Below are 26,572 nucleotides of genomic sequence, written 5' to 3'. Positions count from 1 at the left end.
TATTCATTAACTTAAACGGCATGACTTCTAGGCATCGAAGTGTGTGTGTGTGTGTGTGGTGCATGCTCATCACACACATAAGGTCAATCAGCCTCACTTGTACGCTTCACTTTTCTCCTCTCCCCTCTCTCTCCTCCGCCTCTCCGTCCCTCTCTTTCGCTCTTTCATCTGTGATTCTCAGTAGATGAACGACTCTCTGATCCGTAAGGACTCTGTTAACGAATGCTGTATTGCTATTGATTTCTCCTCTGATCCCGCGGTTTGTTCAACCATGTTTTCCTGAGACGTGGAGCGGAGGCTCGGCTGATAGCCATGATAGAGTGTTGTGCCCCGGTCCTGCAAATTGGATTTTAATGATTCAAGTATCATTTCTTGAACACTGCACTATGCCCCCCTGCAGAAATTAAAATGGGATGCCCTCTGTGGCAGACTGAAAGAACAGTTCAGGAAAGAAATGTTTTGGTATTCGAGCTCAAGCGATGTTAATTCCTTTAAGAGGCCATTTTGCATCACTGTGAAAATCTTCAACTTAATAAGAGTTCTTTTTTTGCTCAGAAATGAAATACATCCTTGTAATAACCAAAAACAACAACTTTTGATACCTCCCACTGCATCAGTGTTGTCCGGGGGAGTGAATTTTTGGTTCAGACTGACAGTGCTTTTGTTTGTGTAGGAAGGCACTAAAAATATCTAATAATATCCCTTCCGTTCCAGCGGACACATAGATAGTTAAATAACCGGGGACCTGATGCTCGGTGTTGATTTCTGCAGTCAGTCGATGGCAGAGCACGCTCTGTGTCACCCTGTTTGTTACACTGTGTTGTGTTTTGAACCTCACAGGAGGCTACAGAGTGCTGAGTTTGCAGGACCATATGGTGCTGTGAGACGGCTAACGCTAGCTAAGACCCCCGTCCTTTCTGTAAAGTGGAACAAACATTACAGCAGCGATGAGTGCAAGGTGACACAGAACAATTCAGAAATACGACACATTTAAATTGACATCTTGTGGGAATAGCTGCTAACATTAGCTAGTTTTTTTTCCCAGAGGAAGCTAGTTAGCCTAGCCTGCTAGCTCCCACTTTCACAGTGAAATACAAAACTCACAGACGGGTTCTACCTTGTGCTGAACGCTGTGAAGGTGCAGACATCTTGAACTGCTAATAGTACATAACTAGTGCTATGTGGTCATGCTGAAAAGGGGGAAAACGTCTTTTATTCATGTTCATAGAGAGCTAGCCAAGCTCCAGTCGGTAGCACAACAGGTTTAAATGAGTCTAGGTAGCAATACTGCGTTTCCAAAGTTATAGATTTTTTTTTAAATCTATAACTTTAAAAAGCTCGCTCTGAAGATGAGCTGCAGTATCATTATAGTTTGGATTTCCTTACACAAAAGGAGAAGATAATTCAAATTTCAGTCCAACTTTAAAAGAAGCTTGGATGCGATCGCTGTCAGTGCTAAGATTTATGTAGCTGTGCGTTGTACATCTTCCTCGCTGCTGTGGGAATAAATTGTTTGGGTGAATGTAGATGGACAGATTTTCTGTAATGTCCTTCAGCACTGACCCCCTGTTCAGCGCACACACATACATTTCGCTCTGAGGGAGCACAGATTCAGACATTATTTCTGCCTCACTGCCACACAAACAGGCTTGCAGAAGCCTGGGGACTGTTCACCATTGGTGTGTGTACACACACACACACACACACACACACACACACATATTCAACCAGGCACACATGTGCGTCAGACTCCCTGCAGGACTTTAGGCATGTGGAAGTCACTTGGGGATGCTAGCACATATGTGTTGCTCTGTCCTTTATATGTGTCACATATAACAAAGAGGCCAGCAGTTGTTTCCCGGTGGAGACGCATGCAGCATCTCTTCAAGTTCTCATAGAGTTAAAGGTTATCTGCCTCTTTAAAATAAAATTACTCTTCTTCTCTCGTTTACACAACAAAGCTCTGTCGAATCATGTGGCCCATTGCGTGCTGACCTCTGTGTTTTTCACCAGTTTTAAATTGGCCCGAGACTTTTTGCCCTTTAGCAAGGGGGGGGGGGACTTTTTAGCATGAGAAAACAAATTTAAGAGAGGAGAGGCTGCACCTGTGAACTTCCTGTTTGACTAAAAAGGTAAAAGTAAAGATGGAGAGGAGGGCTGCTTGTTAATGTGCACGTCTACGTTTGCAGTGATGAAGAGCATGAGGGGATGAACAGATAGAAGTTTTTCATGTTCTTGCGTGACTGACTGTGTGGAGCCGCGTGTCCCCTGACTCAGTGTGTTCCAGCAGCTTGTTAAAATGACTGTCGTCTGTTTAGAAAGGACAAAGGCCTGTGGCAAGCTGCTTCTCTTTGTCTCTTTGTCTTCTTGTCTCTTCTTCTGTTGATTATCTGGTACATCGTTTTCTGCAGACTGCTGTACCGGCCCCATTAAAAGATGACCTCCCTTTTTCCAGCAGCTGTTTTAGGAAGAAGCCATTTTCAAGAAACACTTGATCAAACAAGTCTTGTTGGGAAAGTTTCCCAGAGACACTATTACATCAGGAGAGATCATTCCCGAAACCTTTTCTCCTGTAAGATGTCGTGAGACACTTTTTATTTGTTATCGCTGGTTAGGAATTTATTTTCTTCATGGCAAAATATGTCACACGAGCCGCAAGAAACTTCTGCATGTTAAAGAGGACTGACTGCACACTTACAGGGCTGATTAACTTGATGGCCAAGCAAACATTATGGCTACAAACAACCCATAATGCAACATTGTCTGCAGGATCTAGTGTTACAGTCAAAAAGAATATGTGAATACATAAACATCTTCAATTACAACACAACCTCCAGATGTAGTTTCCAAGAAAAAATATTGTCTTGTATTCAGGTAAAAACAGTGTCCATCAGCTCTAGCATTTGATTCACTGTCCTTCTTTGCGGTTTTCCCTCGCAGCCTGTCAGCCTCGCTCTCAGCTGCTCCTCATGCATGTGGATTTTTACAGAAAAGCTACTTTAATGTAGTTATCTCCAAAGCTTCCACGTCCTTTCCCACTTGAGAGTCTTTGTTCCTCGATCCCCTGTTTCTTCACACTTTCTGGCACTCACAACCTGACCCTGAGCCCTCGACACCCCCCCATTCCTCCCTCCTTTTAAACATTGAGTCATGAATTTATTATGCGAATCAAAATAGAGCAATGACTCTTTGTCCCCGTCCCTGCATGTCATTGGTCTAGAATAAATAATTCAGCCACTGTGGTTGAAGTTAGGATGAGGGAGAAAAAGGGAATTATTTTGGAGTCGCGCTATTCAGGCTATTTTCGAACGGCGAGCTGTCAGCGCCTTTCCTCCAGCGCTCACTCTTTCTTCTCCCTCTCTTCTTGCTCTCTCTCGTTCCTCCCACCAGTTCACTCGCTATCGAATGGAGATAGAACAGATTCTTCTCTGTCTTCTCTGTCCTTGGGAAGGACTGCATACTAAGCAGATAGAGGATGGGACTGGCGTTGGATGAAGTCAGCCTCGTTCTTTGTGCTCATCTATACGACTGTGGTGCGTGTGCATTTGTTGCATCTTTTCTTGTCTGCATTTATAATGTTTGTTGATAATGTAGGTCTGTGCATATTGCAGTCCCAAAGGTTGTTTGTCAGTAAATAACTGGTGATTATGGATGCTCTTTTGCACATTTCTGCTGAATAGCTTTGATGGCAAAACAGTTTATTACACCAGCTTCCTCCCTCAAAGACAGCCATTGATCTCGTCGCGGCGCACTCGCTCTATTCGACTCGATGTTTGCCATTTTAGATGTGGAATGGCAGCTAAAAAGAGTTCCGCAAGCTCTTTGTTTACATTTTGCGATACTTTCCTAAGAGGAAATCACAGGGGAGAGGCAAAAGTGCTTAGCGCTTCACTTCACACAGCAAATTTGGGATGCAAAAGGGTGCAGCGAGCGACCATCTGATAACCCTCAGAGGCTGCGGCTGAGGCCACCGAGCGGGCAACCACCTCCGCGTCCATATACGATCTTCACATGAACAAAAACACAGACACACAAGCCCTGTGCGCACATAAGGTCAATCATGCGCTTGGAAACACACACATAGATGCTGATGCACACTTGGATGATTATTCTCGGCCTCCCGGGGCATCATTGAAACTTTTCAGCCGTGACCTCGCTAAGAGGGAGAGAGGGAGCAAGATGAGCATTAGAGGGAGCAAAAATGAGAGACGGAGAGAGTTCTTGAATTTCAACCGGATGCTCCCTGGGGAGAACTCCAATCATCTCTGTGTGTATTCAATGCCAGAGTCCCACAGCTTCCTTTAGGAGCTCAAGGACCCCGACTGACTGCTGTAATATTCTCTCAGGGAAGCTCGTCTGCCATCACTCGCTCTATAGATGCTTTTTGGGAGAAAAATGGCTTGATGAATCAGTAGCAAAGGGTTTCTCTTATCCGGCTTTAGCTCTGGATAATGACATTCCTCCAGCGGTAGCCAATTCTTCCAGAGCAGAGGATGTACCAGAGGATAAATGTCCCTATCACTTATCAGTAATGTGATCAGGCTTCCAACTACATCATCCCTATGGTGGTGTGTGTTACAAGGAAATTTCCTACAACGCAGGTCTTATTTTTGTGCTTTTTTCTGCCTTTTCTGTTAGTTTTGATAACATGTACTCACCCAAGTAATTGTTAAGACCTGAGAATGCAGCACCGTAGCTATGGTGACGACAGGTTGTAAAAAAGCCAACAAATTTGCAGGATTATCACAAAGGAAGGGCAGCACAGATGATACTGGAGAGATGGTTTCTGTTTTTTATGTCTGGTAAAATCACCGAGGCTTGAGGCTATACCAGCTGCTTATAGGCTACAACATATACGAAGCACCATCAGTTCCCAATATTAAAGACAGCATGTGGGCCTGAGCCCCAGCGAGTCAGCTGGGCCCATGTCCTCCAGCATGTGCCCATGCGCTGCACACAGCTTGCTGTTTGTTTCGTTTCATTTGGCTTCCACACAGAAACTAAACATGACGTTACTTCAGAGATGAGAGCGAACATTCACTGTCCTTCAAGATCTCAGCAAAAAGAGTTTCCTTTCCTGCTTTGCAAACACTGTTTTTGAGATTGAAAGTTCACCCTCGACATTTAGAACCTGAGTAGTTGACAAAGCAATTTCATTTGCAGCTGAAGCTTTTCATCGCATCACATGATCTTCCAGTACGGTCCATTCTTGACCTTGGAGAAAATTTTGTTCCATTTGTGCTTGCTGTCCAAGGTCAAGAATAAACTTTCAGTCTCAATTTTGAAGCCACGGACAACAAGCCCTTAAAATGCTCCAAGAAATGGAAATTTCATCATACTTATGTCAAAACTGGGAAAATCCATCTCCTGAGGAAGATCATGTGATAATTGAAAGGTCCAGAAGAGCTACTGGTGGACTGCGGTGAGGTTGTTTTTTGTCAATTTCTGCAGTAGTTTTTCGTGTGCCATCTGCCTCTGAGAGACTCATACTAGATCCACCCTGTTGATGTTCAGCAACCAATCAAGAGGACAAATGGCAACCATGTGACGTTTTGCCATTTGGCATTGTTTTCTCTTCCAAATAACGAGCCAATCTGGGTGTAGGCCTGGGCGATACGGCGAAGTTTAGCACGTAAATCAGGTCATGTCAATCTCACAATATGAATAGAATCGCTTTTTCTCTTAAGCTTTAAATGTACTAGCAGAAGATTCAGAACACGACGACCTGCATGAAGGGCAAACACAACATCTATCCAAGTAAACAAATTAAATATAAATAAACACAAATCTTCACGGTACAAATATAAATCCCACAGTGTGAAGTGTTTACAGCGAGGGATCTCACAGCGTCAGATCCTTCTTGGCTGGGAGTTTGTTTAAAGTCTGTTTGGGACGGGGAACCTTTGTTACATGTTGTTCTCCGGCTCTCTCCCCCTCATTTCCTGTCAACTCCTGTTGACTCACTCATAAAGGTGTAAAATGGTGAAGAAAAACAACATCGTGAGATTTCAGGTTTTTCGCCCCGTCGGACGTTTTTTCAGTGCTGATCTAAACAGCTAATTTCCTGATATAATTCCCTTTATTACAAGGACTACTAGTTCAAAATGTTAAAAATAAGATCCAGTAGGTGCAGACGTGGACAGGCTAATCGAAGCTGTCACAGTGCTGTGACTCCAGAGAGTCTGCTGTCAATCAACAAAGTAATCCTGAATCCAAACCTGGCAAAGAACAGGTTTCTTCGCCCAAACCTCTTTCTCCCTCTCTCTTCCTCTGGCTTGTCTTCCCTCTAATCTCCTCCTCTTATCTTTTTTCCCATACTTTGTGTTTTTGTCATAATTTAACCTTCTTCTCACTCCTCCAACATCCCTTATTTGTTCAACCACTTCTATGACCTTTCCAGAAACTTCCTCCCCTGTGATCCCTCTCCTCCTCCTCCTCCTCCTCCTCCTCCTCGTCCTTCTCACAATGATCTGTTTCTTTTCACCACCTTGCTCTGCAGTGTTTACAAAGCCTTCACAGCCTCACGTTTGTATACATACATGCGTGTATCTGTGTGTGTGCGTGTGTGTATAGGGGGACTGTGTGTATCCTCCTCTGGGATCTGTGGTGAGAAGAGGATCCAAGTGTGATGATCACCTAATGTCCTGTGAAGCACCATCCTCTTACACACACAGTGCTGCACGCCACACACACACACACACACACACGCACACACACACGCTCTGTTGGTGTTGTACAACCACAAGCTGAACGGTTTTATCAGTGCTCAGGGATTGTAGCCTTTGTTTCCTCAGTACAAAGGCTTCGGCTCTCTCCTCCACATCCCCTGCTTTCTTTTATTCCACATCTCCATCCTTGTCACTCTCCATTTCTCTCCCCTCCCGACGTCATCCTTTCCCGTTTTTCTTCCGCCGTCACCTCTGCCCCCCCTCCTTTCAGCCCCTTCATCCGCACATCTGAAATGGTAGGGAAGGCTCCTATTGGTTGCGCTGGCAGAATCAGGGAAACGGGCAGCCAATAAGCTTTCGGGCTAACAGGGTCACTATTATCCATGAAGCAGTGCAATTACTCTGCTGTCGACATCCCTGCCATGTACGCATATGCACTGCTTTCCCCTGTCCTTGTACCTATACTGCACATATCCACTGTACATGAACATCCTTCTTGGGTGAATGGTTTATTTACAACAGCTCGATGGAGAGCGAATGGCTGCTTTATATGCAGGGGGTGGGGGAGGGGGGTAATTTGATGTCAAGTTATTGCATTTTCCACATTTCTATCATGCATTTTTTCACAATATGCAATTTTAAAAAAATCGAATGAGAAACCATATTAGAATCTGTGATTGAACATTTGCAATCAGTTTATGCATTCAGGTCGAAGCGATGTACGTTTTCATGCTATTATGCATTGCTGCTCTTCAAAGACCGGGGAAGGAAGGCTGTCACTCCACCCCCTCCCCTCCCCGCTTCTTTCTCCCTCCAAACTCATTCCTTTTCTTGCTGTTTACTCGCCACACAGACAGTTATATATTTCTACCAGTCACTCACTCACTCAGTCAGTCAGGCTGCATTCGGCCGTGCAAATTTTCTTCTGTAGACAGATGTGGCCTTTTCGCTCAGTAAAATGCCACTGACGCCTTGTATTATAAACTGAGGGTGTTTAAAATACTCAATTTCAGCTTCAGACAATCTCTACGTGTTATCGAGCATCATCGGGATTCCTCTGCCTCTCTTGTGGCATCTGACTGAGCGTCAGGCCTAATTTGCATCATTAGATTCTCTCAACTGTGGAATGGCTTTGACCTTCCTCCATCATTAGTGACAGAGTGAGACAGAGTGTCCCTCTCACTTGCCCTCCCCCCTCCCCATCTCTTCCTCCCCCTCTTTCATCCATTGCTCTCACTTCTTTCCTGTCCTCCGTGTCCATCATCTAGTCCCTTGGTACGCAAATCCATCCATCGCTCACATTGTGGTCAAATTATGCAGCTCTACACTAATTTATTTCAGTCATCTCCCTTCAATTTCTTTTATCGCGCTCCTTCCTGCACCCGTCTTATTTGCGGGGGTATATCGAGGAGTCAGCAGGCTGTCTTGTTTTTAAATTCTCTGTTTGGCTCTCACCTATCTAACGAGCTGGAGAATTGAATTAATTTCTCTTCTTGATACCAAAGGGATGTAAAAACACGCTCCCATACGTCATACACTTGCAAACATGCACACGCATGTTAAGCTGTACAGGGTGAAAAAAGGGGCTGTTTCCTTTCAGGATGGACGTCTCCAGGGAAATGTTTTACTTCACAGCAATCGCCGGCTATCATCACAATATGCGGCTGCTCCGTTGGCGCTGAGAAGAAGACGTGATTTCACTTCCCAATGACCAACCCCTGGGATTACCCCACCATTTTGTTATCTGCAAAGTCATTAGCCTTTAGAAAGGAAATGACACCAGAAATGAACTCCTTTCATATCCCCTTTAAAGCCCGCTAATCAGAATTGTGTTGACAGAGTCTCCTGTTTGCATGAAGGAGAGATTTGTCTCCGCTGGCAACACGTGAGGCCTCATTTATCAGGACGGCCCACACAAAACTGCACTGACATGCAGAAATAAGACAGATAAATATTTTGCAAATATGAGGAAATACCGTCAAATACAGCTCATGGCCGTGACCAAGCTCTTTGGAAGCATGTGTGAGATAATTAATGAGTCATTTCAGTCCACGCCAGTAATAAGGCCACAGATCCCCAAAGGGCACTACTAATTCAAGGCTGTTCAGTCACTTGTCATCCTATGTGTCGCTCAAAATGATTGGTGTCTCCATGTGTGAAAGTCTTTTTCCCAGAGACAGGTCAAGTTTGATTAAACGATTTTGATCTCCCTGCTATTCTTAACTCTTCCTCCTTAACTTGCACTCTTGCTAATAGCACAATAAGCGCTGCACTTGCTGGTTAATTACACCCCAGGATAAACAATTGCCACACTAAATGCTTTTCCTCAATACACTAATAAAAAGCTGTGTAAACACAGGCTTATTCGCGTGCGCGCACGGGCACGATTTGTGGGCTTTGTGTAGCTTCAGTAGTGCACGTACCAGACTTAATGACTTGTAAGTCTTCTATCTGCCTACCAGCTGGCATGTGCCCAAACCTCTGATCCGCAGAGCAAGCTCTCCATCAGTCCTGAGAAAACATTATGGTGCGTGCCGTTTCAACACATCACAGCGAATCTGCTCGGATTCGAACCGAGAAGAAATAGGTGATTTTGTGCGTTTTTTCAGCCTAAGGCTCTGTAGCACTTCCAACCTGCTCGCTAACAAGGCATCCAGGATAACAGGACCAGGCTTGTAGTGACACTGCCATAACTGCTGAATGCAAATGACCAAGGTTAAAATGTATAAGCGAGGAAAATCTCTCAATTAGGGACCCATTGTTGCTCTTTACTTACTTGTGAGTCACGTCAGAGATACATTTCCATCGTCTTGTGTTGGACAATAAAGTTTTTCTTATTCAGGACTTGTCCAAACGCTTGTCTGGGAGTGCCTGAGTGCGTATGTGAGTCAGAGCTGCCTGTGACATAAGTGAATGTATGTTTAGAGTTTGAGGAGACCTAAGTTTAGCGATAATGTGTGGGTGACTTTTGTTGGGATGTAAACCAACCTGTTCCTCTTTTAGCCCTGGCATTTCACCAATGTCTGCCGACTAAGCCGAAACGACCACTGGCTGGAGATTTACATTAACCCCTGAACCTCCAGATCACATGACCTCATTGAGAGTCGGAGGGGAAAGTGTGATGTCAAATGGTGGAAATAGCGCATATGGGTTTACTACGGCTGAGTCTGAGAGAGTCGACTTAATACCTGAGCAGAGACCATATGGTTGCAGGCAAGGTTACCTATTTAATAAGCTACATTCCTGGGCTGCCCTCTGTTGTTTGTTTATTACACTATATGTATCTGCCTCTGTGTGTGTGTGTGTGTGTTCCTGCGTGTCTTTCATGTGTCTGCGCTCTCAGTATGTGTGGCCATGTGCTCAGGTTTGAGCCAGAGAAAAGCAGGTCAAAACACTGCAGGGTGTGAGAATCATCAGAATAGCTACCGCTAATTAAATGTGCCAGGCCTTCGAGTAAAACAAAAGGATCCATGTTCGCTAAATGTGAGTGCTGACTGAAATACTCTTTGTTTTCAAAATAGTGCATTTCTGAGTTTAGTTGGCTTGAGCAACTGCTAACCCCCTCAGACCCACTGTCCAATCAAAAAGGACATCTAATTTCCAGATCTAGGTGTCTAATGAAAATGCACCACTTTGGATGCAGACTTTCTGTCCACTGCTTTGGTTCAAACTGAAACAACTATCAGATGGATTGCCATGAAATTTAGAACGCATATTCATGGTCCCCAGAGGGTGAAACCTTGCGACTTTACTCATCCTTTGACTTTCCCTCTCTTGATAGGTTCACGTGTGTGTTTTTTAGCGAAATGTCTCGACATCTGTTGGATACAAAATATGGCACAGACATCCATGTCTCCCATGTGATTCCTTTCTTCTTCCTTTAGTGCCATTGTTAGGTCAAAACTTGAATCTGCCCAAAACTGATATTTCAGATAGCCTCAGCTGTGCTTCACGTTTCATCGCTAATGAGTAAAGTCAGCAAGCTAACATGCTAAGCTAAGATGGTGAACATGGTAAACATTAGTAAACAGCTGAATAGAATATACAGCAGGCTGATGATAATATTATTCTAAAGGTTTGTGCACGTAGGACAGTCATTTCAACCATAAAACATGTCTTTATATCATGTTTCATATCAGTCTTCCTCTTTATTTATGTCAGAGTGGGTGTGTGTGTCCCATAAGGGTCAGTGATAGAAGATTGTCACAGACAGGAAACACATGGGACACAACAGGGTTACAGATAAATTCAGATGTTTGTTCTACTTTTGAATAGAACAAACAACGTTTGAAGTGATTCACTGGATGCTGCAGGGTTTTGTTTTTCCCTTTAATCCCACCATCCCTCTGTGTATATTCATCACGACTGTCAAACACAGGACTCTCTTCAGATGTCAGATTACACCCAGAGAGAAAAAGAGGAAACAAAGACAGACGGAGAAAGAGAGAGTGTGTGTAGGTTTACGTGCACAGGGGATTTCACACAAAGGCGCCGGGAAAGCTGAGACGCTGAGAGCAATCTACTGCTGCGGTCTGTGATCGGGAAGACTTTCTCCCAATTTTCACTTTTGACAGTCGTCACTTATGGCTGTAATCTGACTGACTAGACGGGATCAGTTGAATGGATGGTCAGCTGTCTCCACAGGTGGAAGGTTTAGAGAAGCACTCACAGAGTTTCTCTTTCTGGCCTCCTTTGCAGTGAGCTCAGAGAAAATAATTACAGCAGAAAAAGGCTGATGTGCAGATACAATCACTTCAGAGGATTGAAACATGCCCACACACACGCACACACACACGCACGCATGCATGCACGCACTCACACACTGATGTTTGTCATGGATTTGATGTTCTGGACTGCAGAGCACTTTTGCTCATTATAACTGAGAGGAAAATAACAAAGCCAGTCTTGAGTGGGAGCAAAATCAAGGAAGGAGCAAACTAACACAAGACATCAAAGGAGTGAAGTAAAAATATTGTATCTTTCTCAGTGTGCATGTTCTCAGTGACACATTTGATGCAGCGTCTTACTCGCTCAGCAGGAGCCATGAGAAGAGCTCCATCTTGATACCGACTGAGTGTGCGTCACACACCGACACGGTTGAAGAAGACGACAGAGTGAACAGGGACCTCTGAAACCAATCAGAGAGTTACCTCGAGTCCCATAATTGACTCAAATCGTTGTTTTCATGTTTGTTCTCTGAGTCACAAATATCGACTTTGCATTTACCAATCGATCCGTCATTGTCCGGAAATTTGATTTATTTCACATTACTTTTTCATCAATGAAAAAAACAAATATCAGAATATTCATAAACACAAACACAAACTGCAAAAACAACCTGTACAATTCTCTAGATAGATAGATAGATAGATAGATAGATAGATAGATAGATAGATACCCCCATTTGCAGTGTATCCATATTGACAGGACATACAGTGTGTGCACTGAATATAATTACAGGATGAACTGCACTCACACACCTTCACCAAGGCCACACAGTCTGCTTAATTTATTACTTCAATAACCAGAAATGTTTTTATTAGCATCTACATCAGTTTGATGCAGATCTGATATCGTGCTAGATAATCATGGGATCATTTTCAATCCATCCATTTTATATCACTTATCCTGCTCAAGGGTGCAATAAATTAATCAGTTATGTAATAATGAATAACTGTTATACACTGATTGTTCTGAAGTACTGAGAAAGTAAGCCATAATATGGCTGCTGGTTTTCCATCATGATTCCATCATACGTTCGTTTGGCTGATTGTGAAACAGGTGTTAGATTGTTCTCTATGTTGTCTCAAAGAGGTTTTACATTGCAGTGTGTGAACCCTGCAGAAAGCCTGTGTAGAGCTGATGACCTCTTTCAACATTTTAAGTATTAGACAGGAATAACATACTGTTTATAGCTGGATGAATATTCATTGATTAGTTGCCTCTATGTTTTATGGATTAGCTGCTTGGGACTAATCACTGTGAGTAACTTGCGCTGCACAGAGTGAAACTGATCCAGACCAAAGCTATCAGTGTCATGGGATTTGGCCGGGCAGACTCCCTGCTGCGCCCGGCGCCCCTTGCTGAGGTCTCAGTGTTGGTGAAGTTCAAAGTGAAAACATGACACAAACACACATACACACACACAGATGAAACGACCTTTTGGGCTCATCTCCCTTCTAATCCACTTAGAGTTGTCTACCGTCTGCCCACACACGCCGACCCAGACAGCTCCTGTCTGAATGCAGGGACATTTACCGTGTGCCTGTGTTGTTCAACAAACAGTCACTCCAGCATTACACTTATTTTTAGCGTGATGAAAGTAAATTGTTTTGGGGGCTGTGGTGTTTGTTGAGGAAGTCATTTGAGGACTGGAAGGTATTCTCTCCCCCTTAATGAACAAGCAGCACATACTTTTTATTTTTTTGTCTTGTGGGGTTTTAGCTTGTTTTAGCTTCTGTTTGTTGTGCTGTTGTTCCTCTGCGGCTGTCAGGTGTTGTTCTTGATGCACTTTGCATCCCCCACTGATGTTCAGTTTCAGTGTGATTTTGGCTGACTTTGATACTGCTGGAGAACTGGGGCTGGAGTCTGGCTTTCTTTGCTTGTGCCACTTTTTTGCTAACTAACTCACGTTATTGGTGGCGCCTCACTTGGCTGTGCTTCTCAGGAAAGATGCAGACACACATCAGCTCAGAGGAATCATAGAGATCTGTGAAGTATTTTGGGGATCACCTGGTTAGAGGCGAAACAGTACAGTAGGAGGCTGCGTGAGTCAGAAAGTGTCTCTCGATTTGTGAAACATCATCCCCTGTACAAGGAGACAGTCATCAGCAGAGGGGTGATGCTTCTCCAAAGGATGATGAAGTGTGTGTGTGTGTGTGTGTGTGTGTGTGTGCGGGTGTGTGTGTGCGGTGTAAGCCGGTAGCTGTGCTGCAGACTCAAGGTGTCAGGAGTATACAGTATGAGAGGATTGAGACTGACAGTGTGGATATGTTACCTTGCATCCTCAGCTCAGCAGCTGTCTTCTGAGCGTGCACGCATGCAGCGACAGTGTGTGTGTGTGTGCGTGTGTGTGTGTGTGTGTGTGTGTGTGTGTGTATGTGTGTAACCTGGGCCCATGATTATCAAACTCCTAAGAATTAAAATTGAGAATGCTTTAACAAGCCACTCTGTCGTGAAAGAGGCACTAATTTATCAATCAGCTTACTCCGACTTACAGCAAAATGTCAGAGACATTGTTAAAGAGTGACTTAACACCAGGCAGAAAAGTTTGAAGCCTGTCACGCCTGTACCACACGCAGCAGTGATGTCACGGGGTACACGTCTACATCAATCGATCACATCACTGATCAGAGATCTGCTCAGAGCAGGAGAAGCCAGTCAGATGCAAGGGTGTATCCCTCATGTACTCCATTATTCATTATCCCAAATCATCACACTTTACTCGGCTGTATGTTATCCCGCAGAAGAGTATTTGTAACATACAGCATCAACAGTGATTGAATAGGACTCAAAAATGTTACATTTACCGAAATGGAAAGAACAAAAAAGAGCTGGAGCAAGAAAGTCACATCAGATAACTCATAGGCTAACACACTTTAATGTGCAGACGAAAAATGAACAAAGCTATTGGCAGCTTTATTCTTGCTGTTTGAATGCCTCTTAAATAAAATCATTACTGTTTCAGTACTGCAGTCATCTGATATCTGCTGTTCACCATCTTAAAAGACTTTTGCATATTGGTGAATAGCTTTTATGCTTAAACCTTCTTCTCCTTCTTCAAAACATCTTTTTTTTGGCCACAAACAATTGCTTGTTCACACATCCAGCAGTTATGGAGCAACATTAGCATTTATTTGGAGTGGTGTATGTAATGTAAGTTCAATATTCACCCTTCAACTCTGTGTTTGGTCTCTACCAACTCCTCAGGGGAATATCTGCCTCTATAGCAGCTAAATGCTTCACAATGTTCACCAGCTAGTCGCTGGCTGTCTGCTGTTTGGTGCTGAGCTGGTGGTGTACAGTGGATTTTTAGAGGTTGCTGGAGAGCTAAAGAATGAGCTGCAGTAATAGCTCATAATGATAACCCCAATAAAGCTCCATAATGTCGAGAGCAGCTGCAGATTCAGGTGATAACTCAGATGATAAATAGTTTTCACTTTCTCATTCAACGCATGATTATAGATGCGTTATGTTCTCTTTAAGTTTCTCTTTTGGCAGTTTGCTAAAGACGCACTGGTTTTGAGCTACACGCTGCAACAAATCTCCATCATATGAAGTAGTCCCATATTCTTATTCTCTGCCAGTAATACAAGAAAGCATTCAAGAGCCACTCGAAACAAGCCCATCTGACCCCATGGTTCACTTTTTTAGAGCCATTCCTGAATACTTGGTGCAGGTGAAGTGATTCCAGCCCAAAGTCAGAATCTAGGTCTTGAAGGCTGAATGTGAGACCACATAACTTGTTACTACGGCTTGCTTCTTTAAATTACTGTTTAAATATGTCATAAAAACATTACTGCAGCAGTCAAGTCAGAGGTTTGTGTTTTTGCCTCTAATCAGCTAAAGGTCAAACCAGGCAGCTTGTCAGTCTCAATCAGTTCACACTCACTGCCTCCGTGACTCAGACTTCTCAGAGGAAGAGGATGCAGCTACAGTAGGATTGCATGGCACCGAGCGCCGTCATGAGTCTCGCCTCTCTTCGCAAACAACTGCAGTGTCCTTCACGCTGCAGCCCACTGAATAGTTTTTCTTCGTGAACACTGGGAGCTGTGGCTTATGGTCACATCGTCGTCTGTCTCTGGGTGTCGTTGTGATGATGGTCATGATGTAGGCCGACGATCAAGCCGTTGTGAAAGTTGACCGAGTGTTTGCATTCTGCTAATTCTTTCACTGTGCTTTCTTTCTGTCCCAAGTTTTTTATTCATATTTTATCTGTGTGTTCCCACTCCAGGCGTGGTGCGCCTCGTCACTGTGGGGATCCTGCTCTGTGAGCCTCCACCCAGGGCTTCTTCCATTTTTGTTCTGCCTAATTATGTTGTGATGACAGTTTTCCTTTGTTATCATCGCAAGCCTAAGTTTGGGCGTTGTTGTTTTTGTTTTTTCACTTACAATGTGAGCACTGTGAATCCTTTACGAGGCTGTGATTAGCAGCGACACAAATAAACTTGACGTTTTCAGGCTCACAAAAGAAACTTTCATGTTGACTTGGACTGGCTGATGTTTCTTGTAGATTCACATGGCCAAACTGAGAATTTCCACCCTTTAATGAAATCATAAATCTCTGCTCCGAGCAAATTTAGCACAGTTGTCTTCCCTGCCGACGTTTACATTCCCCTTCTCTCCACCCCTTCAGTGCAGCTGTACCAAAGAGCTGCTAAGCTGTACTCCACGCTTGACTCGGGCTTAAAATGGAGTGACTAAGCACAGATTTAATATTGGACTTATAACTACTTAGCAATGGAAAGCACAAACTGTCAGCTTTCCTGTGAAAAGTAAAAATGTGTCAAGGTTGCACCTTGGTTTGTTTGCAACAATAAAATGTGAAAAGCTTTCTCTAATAGCCTGCTGACTGCTCGACTGCTCCTACATCACTGATGCTAAATTGTGTCTCTTTGGGAGGTTTTTATTGAGTGTGTGTGTGTGTGTGTGTGTGTGTGTGTGAGAGAGAGAGAGAGAGAGAGAGAGAGCAAAAGCAAAAAAGCCAGACAGAGCTTAGGACGGAGAGATGCTGGGGTTGAGGAGATCCACGCTCTGCTGGCCAAATATAAAGGCTTATATAGGCTACCAGTCAACATGGATGACCTATTTACAGTCGGACACACTGCCACACAAATAGACAAACACAAACCAGACAATGACCACAACCTTTTTTTTTTTTCCTCCACAGCTATTTCGGAAGTGTCTTTTTTGGCAACACAGTGTTTTTAATCAGAGCATCCTGAACCAGCGTTTGAGACATCTGGCCATGGTCATCAGTGTTGTGCCTGTGCATGCTGATGATGTATGTGTGATTGGACAGGGATGTTGTTCCCCAACATCTGCTCATTAGGCCAGTATCTAAAAGTTAGTTATTTTTAGCTCCTGGGCTGATTTTCCTCCCATTCTTCTCCTCGTCTCTCCCCGGACAGCTGGCTTGTGGCAGAGTCTACCTTCCTCGCTGTCTAGATGGTCCTGATTTGCCACTGCTGTTGCCATAATATCTGGCAAATGTTAATTTACTGGGGACTTTGGGGACTCGTAGTGTGATATTACGTGTGTATGGCTGTCCAGGTGCAGGAGGTAGCTGTAAGACTAACCCTGTCCTCTTTAATGTTTAAGCAGAATATGGAAGTAGGCAGATCCACAGGACACAGGACTGTGACTGTGAAACCACCTGCTGCAACAATAGTAGAAAGCTATCCCCAGTATTTGCCTTGAGAGTGAAAGTAAAGCTGTGTATTTATTCACCTGCTCACTGGATGATGCCAAGACTCCTGTGGATCCATGTGTTTGAAGAAGTGTGTGTGTGCTTGTGTGTGTGTGTGTTTTAAGGATCCCTGCCTGTCCTTGAGTCCAGCAGTGAGGACTTTGTCTGCCTCCACGATGTCAGCTCATTGATTCATGCTCTGTCTCTGCCACTGACCCGTAGGATGACTGTCACAGGGGGTGCGGAGACAGGTTACATCCATCAGACTGCCTAAGAGCCGGGCAGATGTTCACTGACACGCTCGCAGACACTAGACACACTTGCAGTATAACAAGTCTGTGTTAGCGACACATCACACTTACAGTCGTAGTTTAGCTTGTTAGCATGCTAACATCTGCAAATTAGCAGTTAACACAATGTATAGCTGATGCTGGCAGCAATGTCATTCATTTTAGAAGTCATAAGAATTGATAGAATTCTGATTTTAATGGTGAATTTTGATAGTTGACAAGATACTTCACTCTGAATATCTCAATTTAAAAAGTGAAGAGCTTGATGGCTGCTGATGGCTCTACAGGAAAAGTCAGGGGATGACCGAAGTAATTAAGATTCATCCTCCAACGTTGCCATCCATAGAGCCACATTAGCATTTAACATTGCTAAAAATCCTGAACATTTAGTTGAGAAGAAGGTGCAGGAAGAGCAAATACCGTCATGTCAGTGCCTCAAAGATTATCTCTGTGGCGCAGGGATGCAGAAGTTAATTTTGTTTGATTTTGTCTTATAAATAGCTCGTTATTTCAGAACATCTGTATGCTGATGTTTGTTTTTCAGATCTCTCTCTTACTCTCCAGGGCTCTATTCCGCGGAGATGCTAAGGTTTGCCGCTCTGTTGTTGTGGTCATGGTGAGTTGTTGCTGGTTGACAGTGCGAGGCTGAGTTGCTGCTGAGAAGTGGGTCAGTTTGTGCAGCAGTCGGCACAGCAGCCTCTCCGTGGCTGCGTTTTGTCTCCCAGCGAAAGGGAAAATTGTGCCAGATTTCAACCAGATCCTTCAGATATGGGATCTGTAAACAGAGTGTTTTCCTGGCCTGTCAAAAAATTGTGGGATTTATCGACCCTGAGGTTTAGTAGATGAGACACAAGCTTTGGGTGGGTGGGGGGTGTATAAGTAGTTAGTGTATGAGTGATCATGTGTGAAAATGTGTGAAAGAATTTATGTCTGCCATCTTTTAAATTTAGCTTAAATCCCATTTCATCCTGTTTGATCCCATTGATGCCAACGCATGAAACAGTCAGATATGATTAGGCGTTCAAGAGGCTGTTTTCTAAATCCAACTTGCTAGAAAGTTACTTGAGGCAAATCTTGCAGCAAAAAGAGAAACAGGTGAGTTTTGGCGCTTCTAACTTTATGAACAGCCCTCCGAACACTGCCCATTAAGCAAAAACCAACCCATACATTATTTATCCATTTGGCTCTGCCTCCCTCCGCCTCCAGCATCAGAGAGTATTTTAACATGATACTACCCGGTGATGATGATATATTCTCTCTCAATTCCACTTTTTCTGGAAAGCTAACAAACAAGCAAGTGGTCAAGAGTTTACATCTGGGGGTTTTGGGTGAGCATTTCTAGCATGAGAGCAAAAAACTTCCTATTTCCACACTTTTGGCTTCAGGAGCGTTTCCCTAAAGTTTTCATGCTAAGTAGATGGACACTGATTTGTGTTCCAGATCTAATGCCAGGTGCTCTTTGACTGTCTCTGAGTTGAAAACAGCGTGTGGGAGAGATGACAGGTTGCCTGAAGGAATGTTAAAGCACGAGTGATTCATCTGCAAGGAGGACCAAAACGCCTTTTAATTCATAGCCAGCAAAATGCCACGTCCTACGCATACATGGATCAGCACATACCTGATCAAACGCATAATATGACTTAAGTGCAGAATGATTCAGACACCTCACATTTCTTATAAGCGCAGCGTGCATGGCTTCCAGGCATAGCGTGATTGTTGAGGAGCTCAGTCTGTGTTTATGAGTGTTGATAATAAATTCATTGTGTTTCGTCAAAATGGAGCAGACGGTCTCAGTGCTGCGAGGAGAGCTGAAGAGATGCAACATGCATGAATTCAGCTGAAGCAAGAAGCTCCCACTGTCCCAGTTTCACAACTGAAGTCATAGATTAATTAGTGAAAAGTCAAATTATCTTAAATATCTTTCACGGATCCATGTTTCTGTAATGGGGTCTACGTCAGTTTTATTTTAATGCCATGTCAAGATATGTCTGAGATCTGCACAGCTTTCTGTATAATATTACTTAAACTGCACGGAGCATAGATAATTTATAGACACGTGGATGTAATTTTTATGAGCTCAGGACATGATAGATGGTAGATTCTCTGGTATCATGTCTTTATTCATTCTTCTCATATTCTTTCTATTCCTTCCCTCTCTCTGCTTTCATCTTCTTCCTGTCTTCCCTTTGTGTCGTCTTGCAGGTGTATGGTGCGCTGACCCTGCCTGCGACAGGCAAGGAGTCAGAGGACCAGGGCCATGATTGGCTCTCCTGGCCCTGGTGGGCGTGCCTTAGTGCCATGGCCAAGGATGTGGCGGTGGGTCCTGGGTGCTTCTCTGGTTGCCATAATAACCCTGACGCTGCCAGGAAGTAGCCAGGCCTGTCCGCCACGGTGCGAGTGCTCGGCTCAGCTGAGGTCAGTGTCGTGCCAGCGGCGGCGGCTCACTAATATCCCAGAGGGCATCCCCACAGAGACACAGCTTCTGGACCTCAGCAAGAACCGGCTCCGCTGGGTGCAAGCAGGTGACCTGGCACCATACCCACGGCTTGAGGAAGTGGACCTCAGTGAGAACCTCATTGCCACACTAGAGCCCAATGCCTTCGCCACCCTCCAGAGTCTTAAAGTGCTGAAGTTAAGGGGGAACCAGCTGAAGTTAGTGCCCATGGGGGCGTTCGCCAAGCTGGGAAATCTGACCAGCCTGGACCTGAGTGAGAACAAGATGGTGATTTTATTGGACTACACCTTCCAGGATCTGAGGAGTCTGAAACATCTGGAGGTTGGAGACAACGACCTGGTTTATATATCCCACAAGGTAAGCTCTCCAGCATCTTGTCTGTATCATGACTGTGTTACTAATGAAAGACCGGATGGAAGAACATTTACTTTATTTATCAAAGCTCTCCTTGGAAATAAGATCCCAGAGGATCACACTTTCATATTGATAGCACTGGAATATATTCTGTGGTTTTAAATAGACACTAATGCCAAGCAGCTATTTGCCAGTCATAGTGCCTGTAGCAATGCCTGGTTTGGCTCAGAAATATGTAGTTCAACACTTTAGGAAATAGGCTTATTGCCTTTCTTGCCAAGAGTTAGATGAGAGGATTGATATCACTCTCATGTCTGTACACTAAATATAAAGTTACAAGTTAGTTAAACTTGGCAGAAAGACTGAAAACTGGGGGAACCACTAGCCTGGCTCTATTAAAAGGTCTAAAGCTCATGAATTAACATTTTATATCCCATTTGTTAGGTTATTTTAGATTTTAAAATCCTTTATCTTCCTGATTCCCAGGCATTCTCAGGACTGCTGGGGCTGGAAGATCTCACAATAGAGCGCTGCAACCTGACATCCATCTCTGGCCAGACGCTGTCTTACCTCCGCAGCCTGGTCACCCTTCGCCTCCGTCACCTCAGCATCATTGCCCTGGAGGACCAAAACTTCCGCAAGCTCTCCAACCTGCGCGGTCTGGACATCGATCACTGGCCATACCTGGAGTACATTTCCCCTCTTAGTTTCCAGGGCCTGGACCTCCACTGGCTCTCAATCACCAACACCAACATCACCTCTGTCCCTTCCGCTTCCTTCAAGAACCTGGTGCACCTCACCCACCTCAACTTGTCCTACAATCCCATCACCACATTAGAGCCCTGGGCCTTCAAGGACCTTCTGAGGCTGAAGGAACTCATCATGGTAAGCACAGGGTTGATGACAGTGGAGCTCCATGCCCTTGGAGGCCTCCGACAGATCCGCGTCCTCAACTTCTCCTCCAACGACCTGCAGACTCTGGAAGAGGGCTCCTTCCACTCTGTCAACAGTCTGGAGACCCTCAGAGTGGATGGGAACCCCCTGATGTGTGACTGCCGTCTGTTGTGGATCCTGCAAAGACGCAAGACCCTCAACTTTGACGGCAGGGTGCCGGTGTGTGCGGGGCCGGTGGAGGTGCAAGGGGTCAGCCTCAGCGCCTTCACCGATTCTGCACTCTTCGATCACTTTACATGCCAGAAACCTAAGATACGCAACCGTAAGCTGCAGCAGGTAATGAAGATGATTGCATTTAGGTTTAATACCAAGCAATAAAAGAATAAATGCTAATGATTTGATTACTGGGGTTATGCTTATTGATTCTGCAAGCACAAAGAGTATTCTATAATGCTGCCAGATTTTGTTGTTTATATATACTGCTGTGTTTTTCTGACTCGCCTGCATTTATTGGTCCATGCATTCCTTTCCTCCACCTCCCTCAGGTGATCGCTCGTGAGGGCCAGCCAGTGAGTTTTCTGTGTCGAGCTGAAGGAGAACCTGTACCTGCTATTGTCTGGATTTCCCCACAGCGCAGACGGATCACAGCTAAGAGTTCAGGGCGCATTACTGTTCTCCCTAGTGGCACCCTGGAGATCCGCTACGCCCAGCTTACTGACAGCGGAACATACATCTGCATCGCCAGTAACGCTGGAGGTAATGACACCTACTTCGCCACACTCACAGTGCGTGGCCAGCCGCTCGATGCCGCCTCCGCCTTCTTTCTCAACCGATCGCTGTACAGCGGCGACTTCTTCAACGACACAAATCTGAACAGCACGCGTGTTTTCCTCAAGTTCACCTTGGACCTGACCACCATCTTGGTCTCCACGGCAATGGGTTGCATCACCTTCCTGGGGGTTGTCCTCTTCTGTTTCCTGCTGTTGTTCGTGTGGAGCCGGGGACGCGGCCAACGCAAGAACAACTTCACAGTGGAGTACTCTTTCCGGAAATCTGAACCCGCCACCGGAGGCTCCTCGGGAGGGACCAGGAAGTTCAACATGAAGATGATATGAAACAACGCAGCCAGGGGTCCCTCGGGGGAGGCATGAGCACGTCCCAAAAACGTGTTTGACACACACAAACACACACAGCCACTGACTCGCAAAGAAGTTTGAAAGCACAATACAAGTTCCCGTCTATGGCTCTATTCAAAATTGAGTGCCCACATCAAAACTGGAGCCATGACAAGATTTGGTTTGATTTGTGAATGAAAACAAAACAACCCTGATCTCTCTGTCTTGTAGTGGTTTTATTCAGCTTGTGGTGGAAAGCATGTTTGAAGGATACTGCAAGGCACTATAGTATTGATAGATTTGAAAGAGCTAATGATCATCCAAGCTTGATAAGAATAATAGAGTCAAGAATTATAGGAGATAAGTTTTGGAAATTGGCATGATTATTGAGCTGTGGAATACTGGTAGCCCCGTCTCTTGGATACATTAATAAGAAAATGAAATAAATTTCCTATTTTCATTTAAATTTCCCTTCACTGTATTCTGTGCAGTCAGGGATTTTAAAATGAATGTATTGCAGGGAGACCTGGCTACCACCCATTTCTACAATTTGTAGCTATGCTCTTCTAAAGTCTGCCTTGTTAAGAATCATGCATGTAGAAATGCAGTTGAGCGTTAAGTTGTAAGTTCATACCACTGAATAAAACAAGTTGTTTTGAAAGACAGTTTGAATATGTTTTTCTATACAACATATAAGAGCCACTTTATCTATTCTGACCACGGCTGAACAGTGAGGAGGGTTCTGTAGGGTCAAACACTTCATTTAACATTATCATATGCCATTTGCTTTCATGAGCTAAAGCTTAATGGATGTAAAATATGTTCTGATGCTAATATCTGATAAGGAGCGATGGATTGGATCACATATATGACAAATAGACAAAAGAAACACGATTTGGACGTTTCTTCTTTGTGAGATTTTGCGACAACGTTAGCTGTGTGAGTTTGGGACGAGCGCACTGGCCAAGAGCTGCTGTGGCTGCCCGTGGCCCGGAGAGTTTGGTTAGGAAGTCAAGCCCACTGGTCACGGGTCGCCACAGTAACCATAGAAACCAACACAAGAGAGAGCAAGGGGGACCGGGGCTGGTGGCCACTGGAGGGTTGCAGGGTGGATTTGGAGGGAGGAAGGGGGGGTCAATTCATGCTCTTTCATCAACAGGAAGGGGTCGACCTGCCGGCCTCCACCCTCCGTCCCTGCCCTCTGCTGTGTTGGTGGATGCCTGACCTTGCCAGCGCTGCCAGGGGGGAGCAGCCTGGAGAGTTGGGCCATACTCAGAGGTAGACAGAGGACACACAGTGACACTGTTGGAGGCTTCACGCAAACATTAGCACACAAACTCATCCTGGTAGTGGAAAACACACATAGCAACACATGTACAGCACCTTTTCTCAGGAAAAGTGAAATAACAACCCTACAGAGTAAGTGCAGCCACACATATTTACTCTGAGATATATATATTTACTGAGATATAACATTCCAGCAATACTGTCTGTGGAGCCATAAAGCCAAAATTCATTCTCCGAGTGAGAACTGATGAGTGAAAAACAAAGCCATAGTACGTGTAGGTGTTTTTTTTTTTTTTTATACAGTAACATGAGCATGACTCAATTACATTATAACATATAAACAGTTACTGCTACTGCCATCTTACAAGCTGTCATGATGATCACAAGACCATCTGCTGTCGCTGGGCTTGCATAAAGTCGCACCCCATAACACACACACACACACACACACACACACACACACACACACAGAGAGCGGAGAGAAAGAAGACATAAATCCACATCAAGGCTGGTTGGCTTGCCAGGAACAACAGTCACGGTTACACATGAATAAACATACAAACTGATAAAGCAGCGTGACTGACTGCTCTCTCTCTGCCTCTGAGACGGCCGGTGTGCGAATGTCTCTGCCCCCCTAGCCCAGTGCATCCCCCCTCCTCACCGCTACCCCCCCCCCCCACACACCCCCACTGGGTCCTCCTTTGGGAGGGGTCCCTGGCTGGAGATCGAGGATTCAAATGTAAATGAAGTCGTGTTAACCCTACCCACGCCATGTGCATCGTATAGTGGAGAGTCGTACTGTGGTTTTTAAAATGAAAAAAAAAGGACAAAAGTCTTTTTTTTAAGTGTTCTGTTGCTTCTTGGTTGTCCTCCATTTTAATTTCCTCAGTTGTTGTTCTCCGTGACCGTTTGGCTGTTTACGGTTTTGAAGTTCCTCGTCCTGTGTGCGGGAGCATTCTGTTCTCAACACCGGCCAATGTTCCCGTTCCCATCTCAGAGTGCTCAGCGACTGAAGCCAGGCAGAGCAAAGAAACATCATCTAAAACACTGGTTCCTAACCTAGTGTCAAAGGTCAAATCAGTGATGAAAAAACATACACAAACTTTTATCTAAATTGAATTTTTTAAAATAAATGTTACACAGTTCTGCCTCTAAAATTCAAACTGAGCCTCGTCAAAGCTAGCCTAGCACTAAAGTGTTCACGCATCACTAAATTAAAACAATCTTCACCACACAAAGTAGTGCTACATAGAGATTAATTGCTCATATTTACACACAGCAGCAGCCAGCTCGTGTTGCATAGCTAGCAGGCAAAACTAGCATAGGCTTGCTAATATATGACCCATTCACAGTGGAGGGTAAAGTAGGCAATATGGTAATATACTAAAATGCCGTTTAATGTTCATGTAAATTCAGTGTATAGGTAATAAGGTAGTAATAATGAGGTAATAACGCTAAGTTAGCATAGTGAGCTACTTCCCCATAAAACGCATGAGTACTAGCCTACAAGCTAACTCTGAAACACATTTGTTTGTGGCCTGTGCATAAGAAAGTCACAGTCCTTCTACATTTACAAAGAACTGACAGTGAAGTTTAATGTATTGTTTGGACCTGAAAACTGGTAATTTTTATAGCTATTTTACAGCTTGCGATGCTACAGTGACTTCCTCTTTAAATAGTCGAACAGCAGTAACTTATAGATATTCCCTAGTAATACATTTACACATTACTAGAGTCCTTAAAAGCTACCTGATTTACTAAATCACTAGTTGATACAAGCTACTTGCTAAGAACTTACGAAGGATTTTATACGCAAACTTAGTGACGGATCTAGAAAGAGCTAGCACAGATCACATTACCTCACTAGCATGAAGTAAAGGAATCGACATGTCTGACCTGGCACTTAAGACACTTCATCAAAATACTGTTTGATAAGATTTTAAATGACATCCAATAGTGTGTGTGCCTCAGATTGCAAAGTAGAATGTCAATTATGTTAAACTAAATGGTCACGTTGGTTTGGTTAGCATGATCGTGTGCACTCATTCTGAATAAATACTAACTCTTATTTCTCCATGTTTGCCAATACTGATAAAATAATGTCATGCACTAATTTACAAAGAGTTAAGTTTAATATATTGTTTGCACACACAAGACATTTCAAGTTTTAATATCAACCTGATTTACCTCATCAGGATAATTAATAAGAACTTAGTGAAGGATTTATGAACGGCTGCTGCTGTTCAACTCACTGACGTGTTTGGTTGCATGTACACATTCATTTTAAGGGTTATACTCTGAAAAGTTGGGAACCACTGATTTAAAGCGCACCAATTATAACACTGTACTAAGATTACCACTGTATTAAGTTTAGTGTTTGCAAACCAATTGCCCCAGGTAAGAGAGAACCTCAGACTCTCAAAACTTTTGCGAAATAAATCCTGCAAACTCAATTTTTGTCCCTTGTGAGGGATGATGAAACCGCGGCTTCTGTGTCAGGATGAATAACTGAACAGCTGTTAAAGTTTCATGAGGCCGAATGAGAATAGATGAACAAATTGGCCTGGTTTTCATACCGCTTTGAACAGTGTCAGCGGCCATTTTTGTGTTGAGAACAGGACGTTGCCTTCACGGACGTCTCCTCTCCCTGAACAGACCCTTTTGTTTTACCATTCCCCCGTATTTCTCAGTGACACTAGGTTTAGAAGACAGTGAGAATGTCTGTAGTGATTGTCGATGGTGTTATTGTGTACACATCAATCACAAATGTAAGCGTTGATGAGGGTGTGTTTCATTTTATTATCTTCTTCTCCTTCTCCTCCTCTTTACCGTCCTCCCCCCTCTTCCCGTCCCCTGTCTTCTTAACATTTCCAACCCTCGTTGTCCCTGTTCACAGTATTAGGCTGGAATATGGTTGTGTGGTAGTAGACACGTGTACTGTGTGGTCGGTGACTCAGTGTTGTAGTGTTATGATTTGTTGCTCCTCGTGATGCCATCGAACACGGAGCAGTGATCGGATTAGTGGAGACAAATGATGAAAGGGGTGACCCAGGTTCCCTAAAAAAAAAAAAAAAAAAGAAAAAAACATTGGTTCCCATTTC

General features: G+C 44.1%; 1 protein-coding gene across 1 annotated transcript in view; it reads left to right on the top strand.

Annotated features, from left to right (window-relative positions):
• Nucleotides 1-23,222, top strand: part of LOC121615085 (leucine-rich repeat and immunoglobulin-like domain-containing nogo receptor-interacting protein 3) — a 29,657-nt gene extending 6,435 nt beyond the window's left edge. The window contains exons 2-4 of the mRNA XM_041949255.1: nt 19,569-20,178; nt 20,662-21,405; nt 21,615-23,222. Of these exons, the coding sequence (XP_041805189.1) occupies nt 19,624-20,178; nt 20,662-21,405; nt 21,615-22,184 (1,869 nt within the window). The 5' untranslated portion in view covers nt 19,569-19,623 and the 3' untranslated portion in view covers nt 22,185-23,222. The remainder of the gene's footprint in view (nt 1-19,568; nt 20,179-20,661; nt 21,406-21,614) is intronic.
• Nucleotides 23,223-26,572: the final 3,350 nt, after the last annotated feature.

Source organism: Chelmon rostratus, chromosome 12, assembly GCF_017976325.1.
Source record: "Chelmon rostratus isolate fCheRos1 chromosome 12, fCheRos1.pri, whole genome shotgun sequence".
Taxonomy (NCBI): domain Eukaryota; kingdom Metazoa; phylum Chordata; class Actinopteri; order Chaetodontiformes; family Chaetodontidae; genus Chelmon; species Chelmon rostratus.
This window is presented reverse-complemented; position numbering and strand designations above follow the sequence as displayed.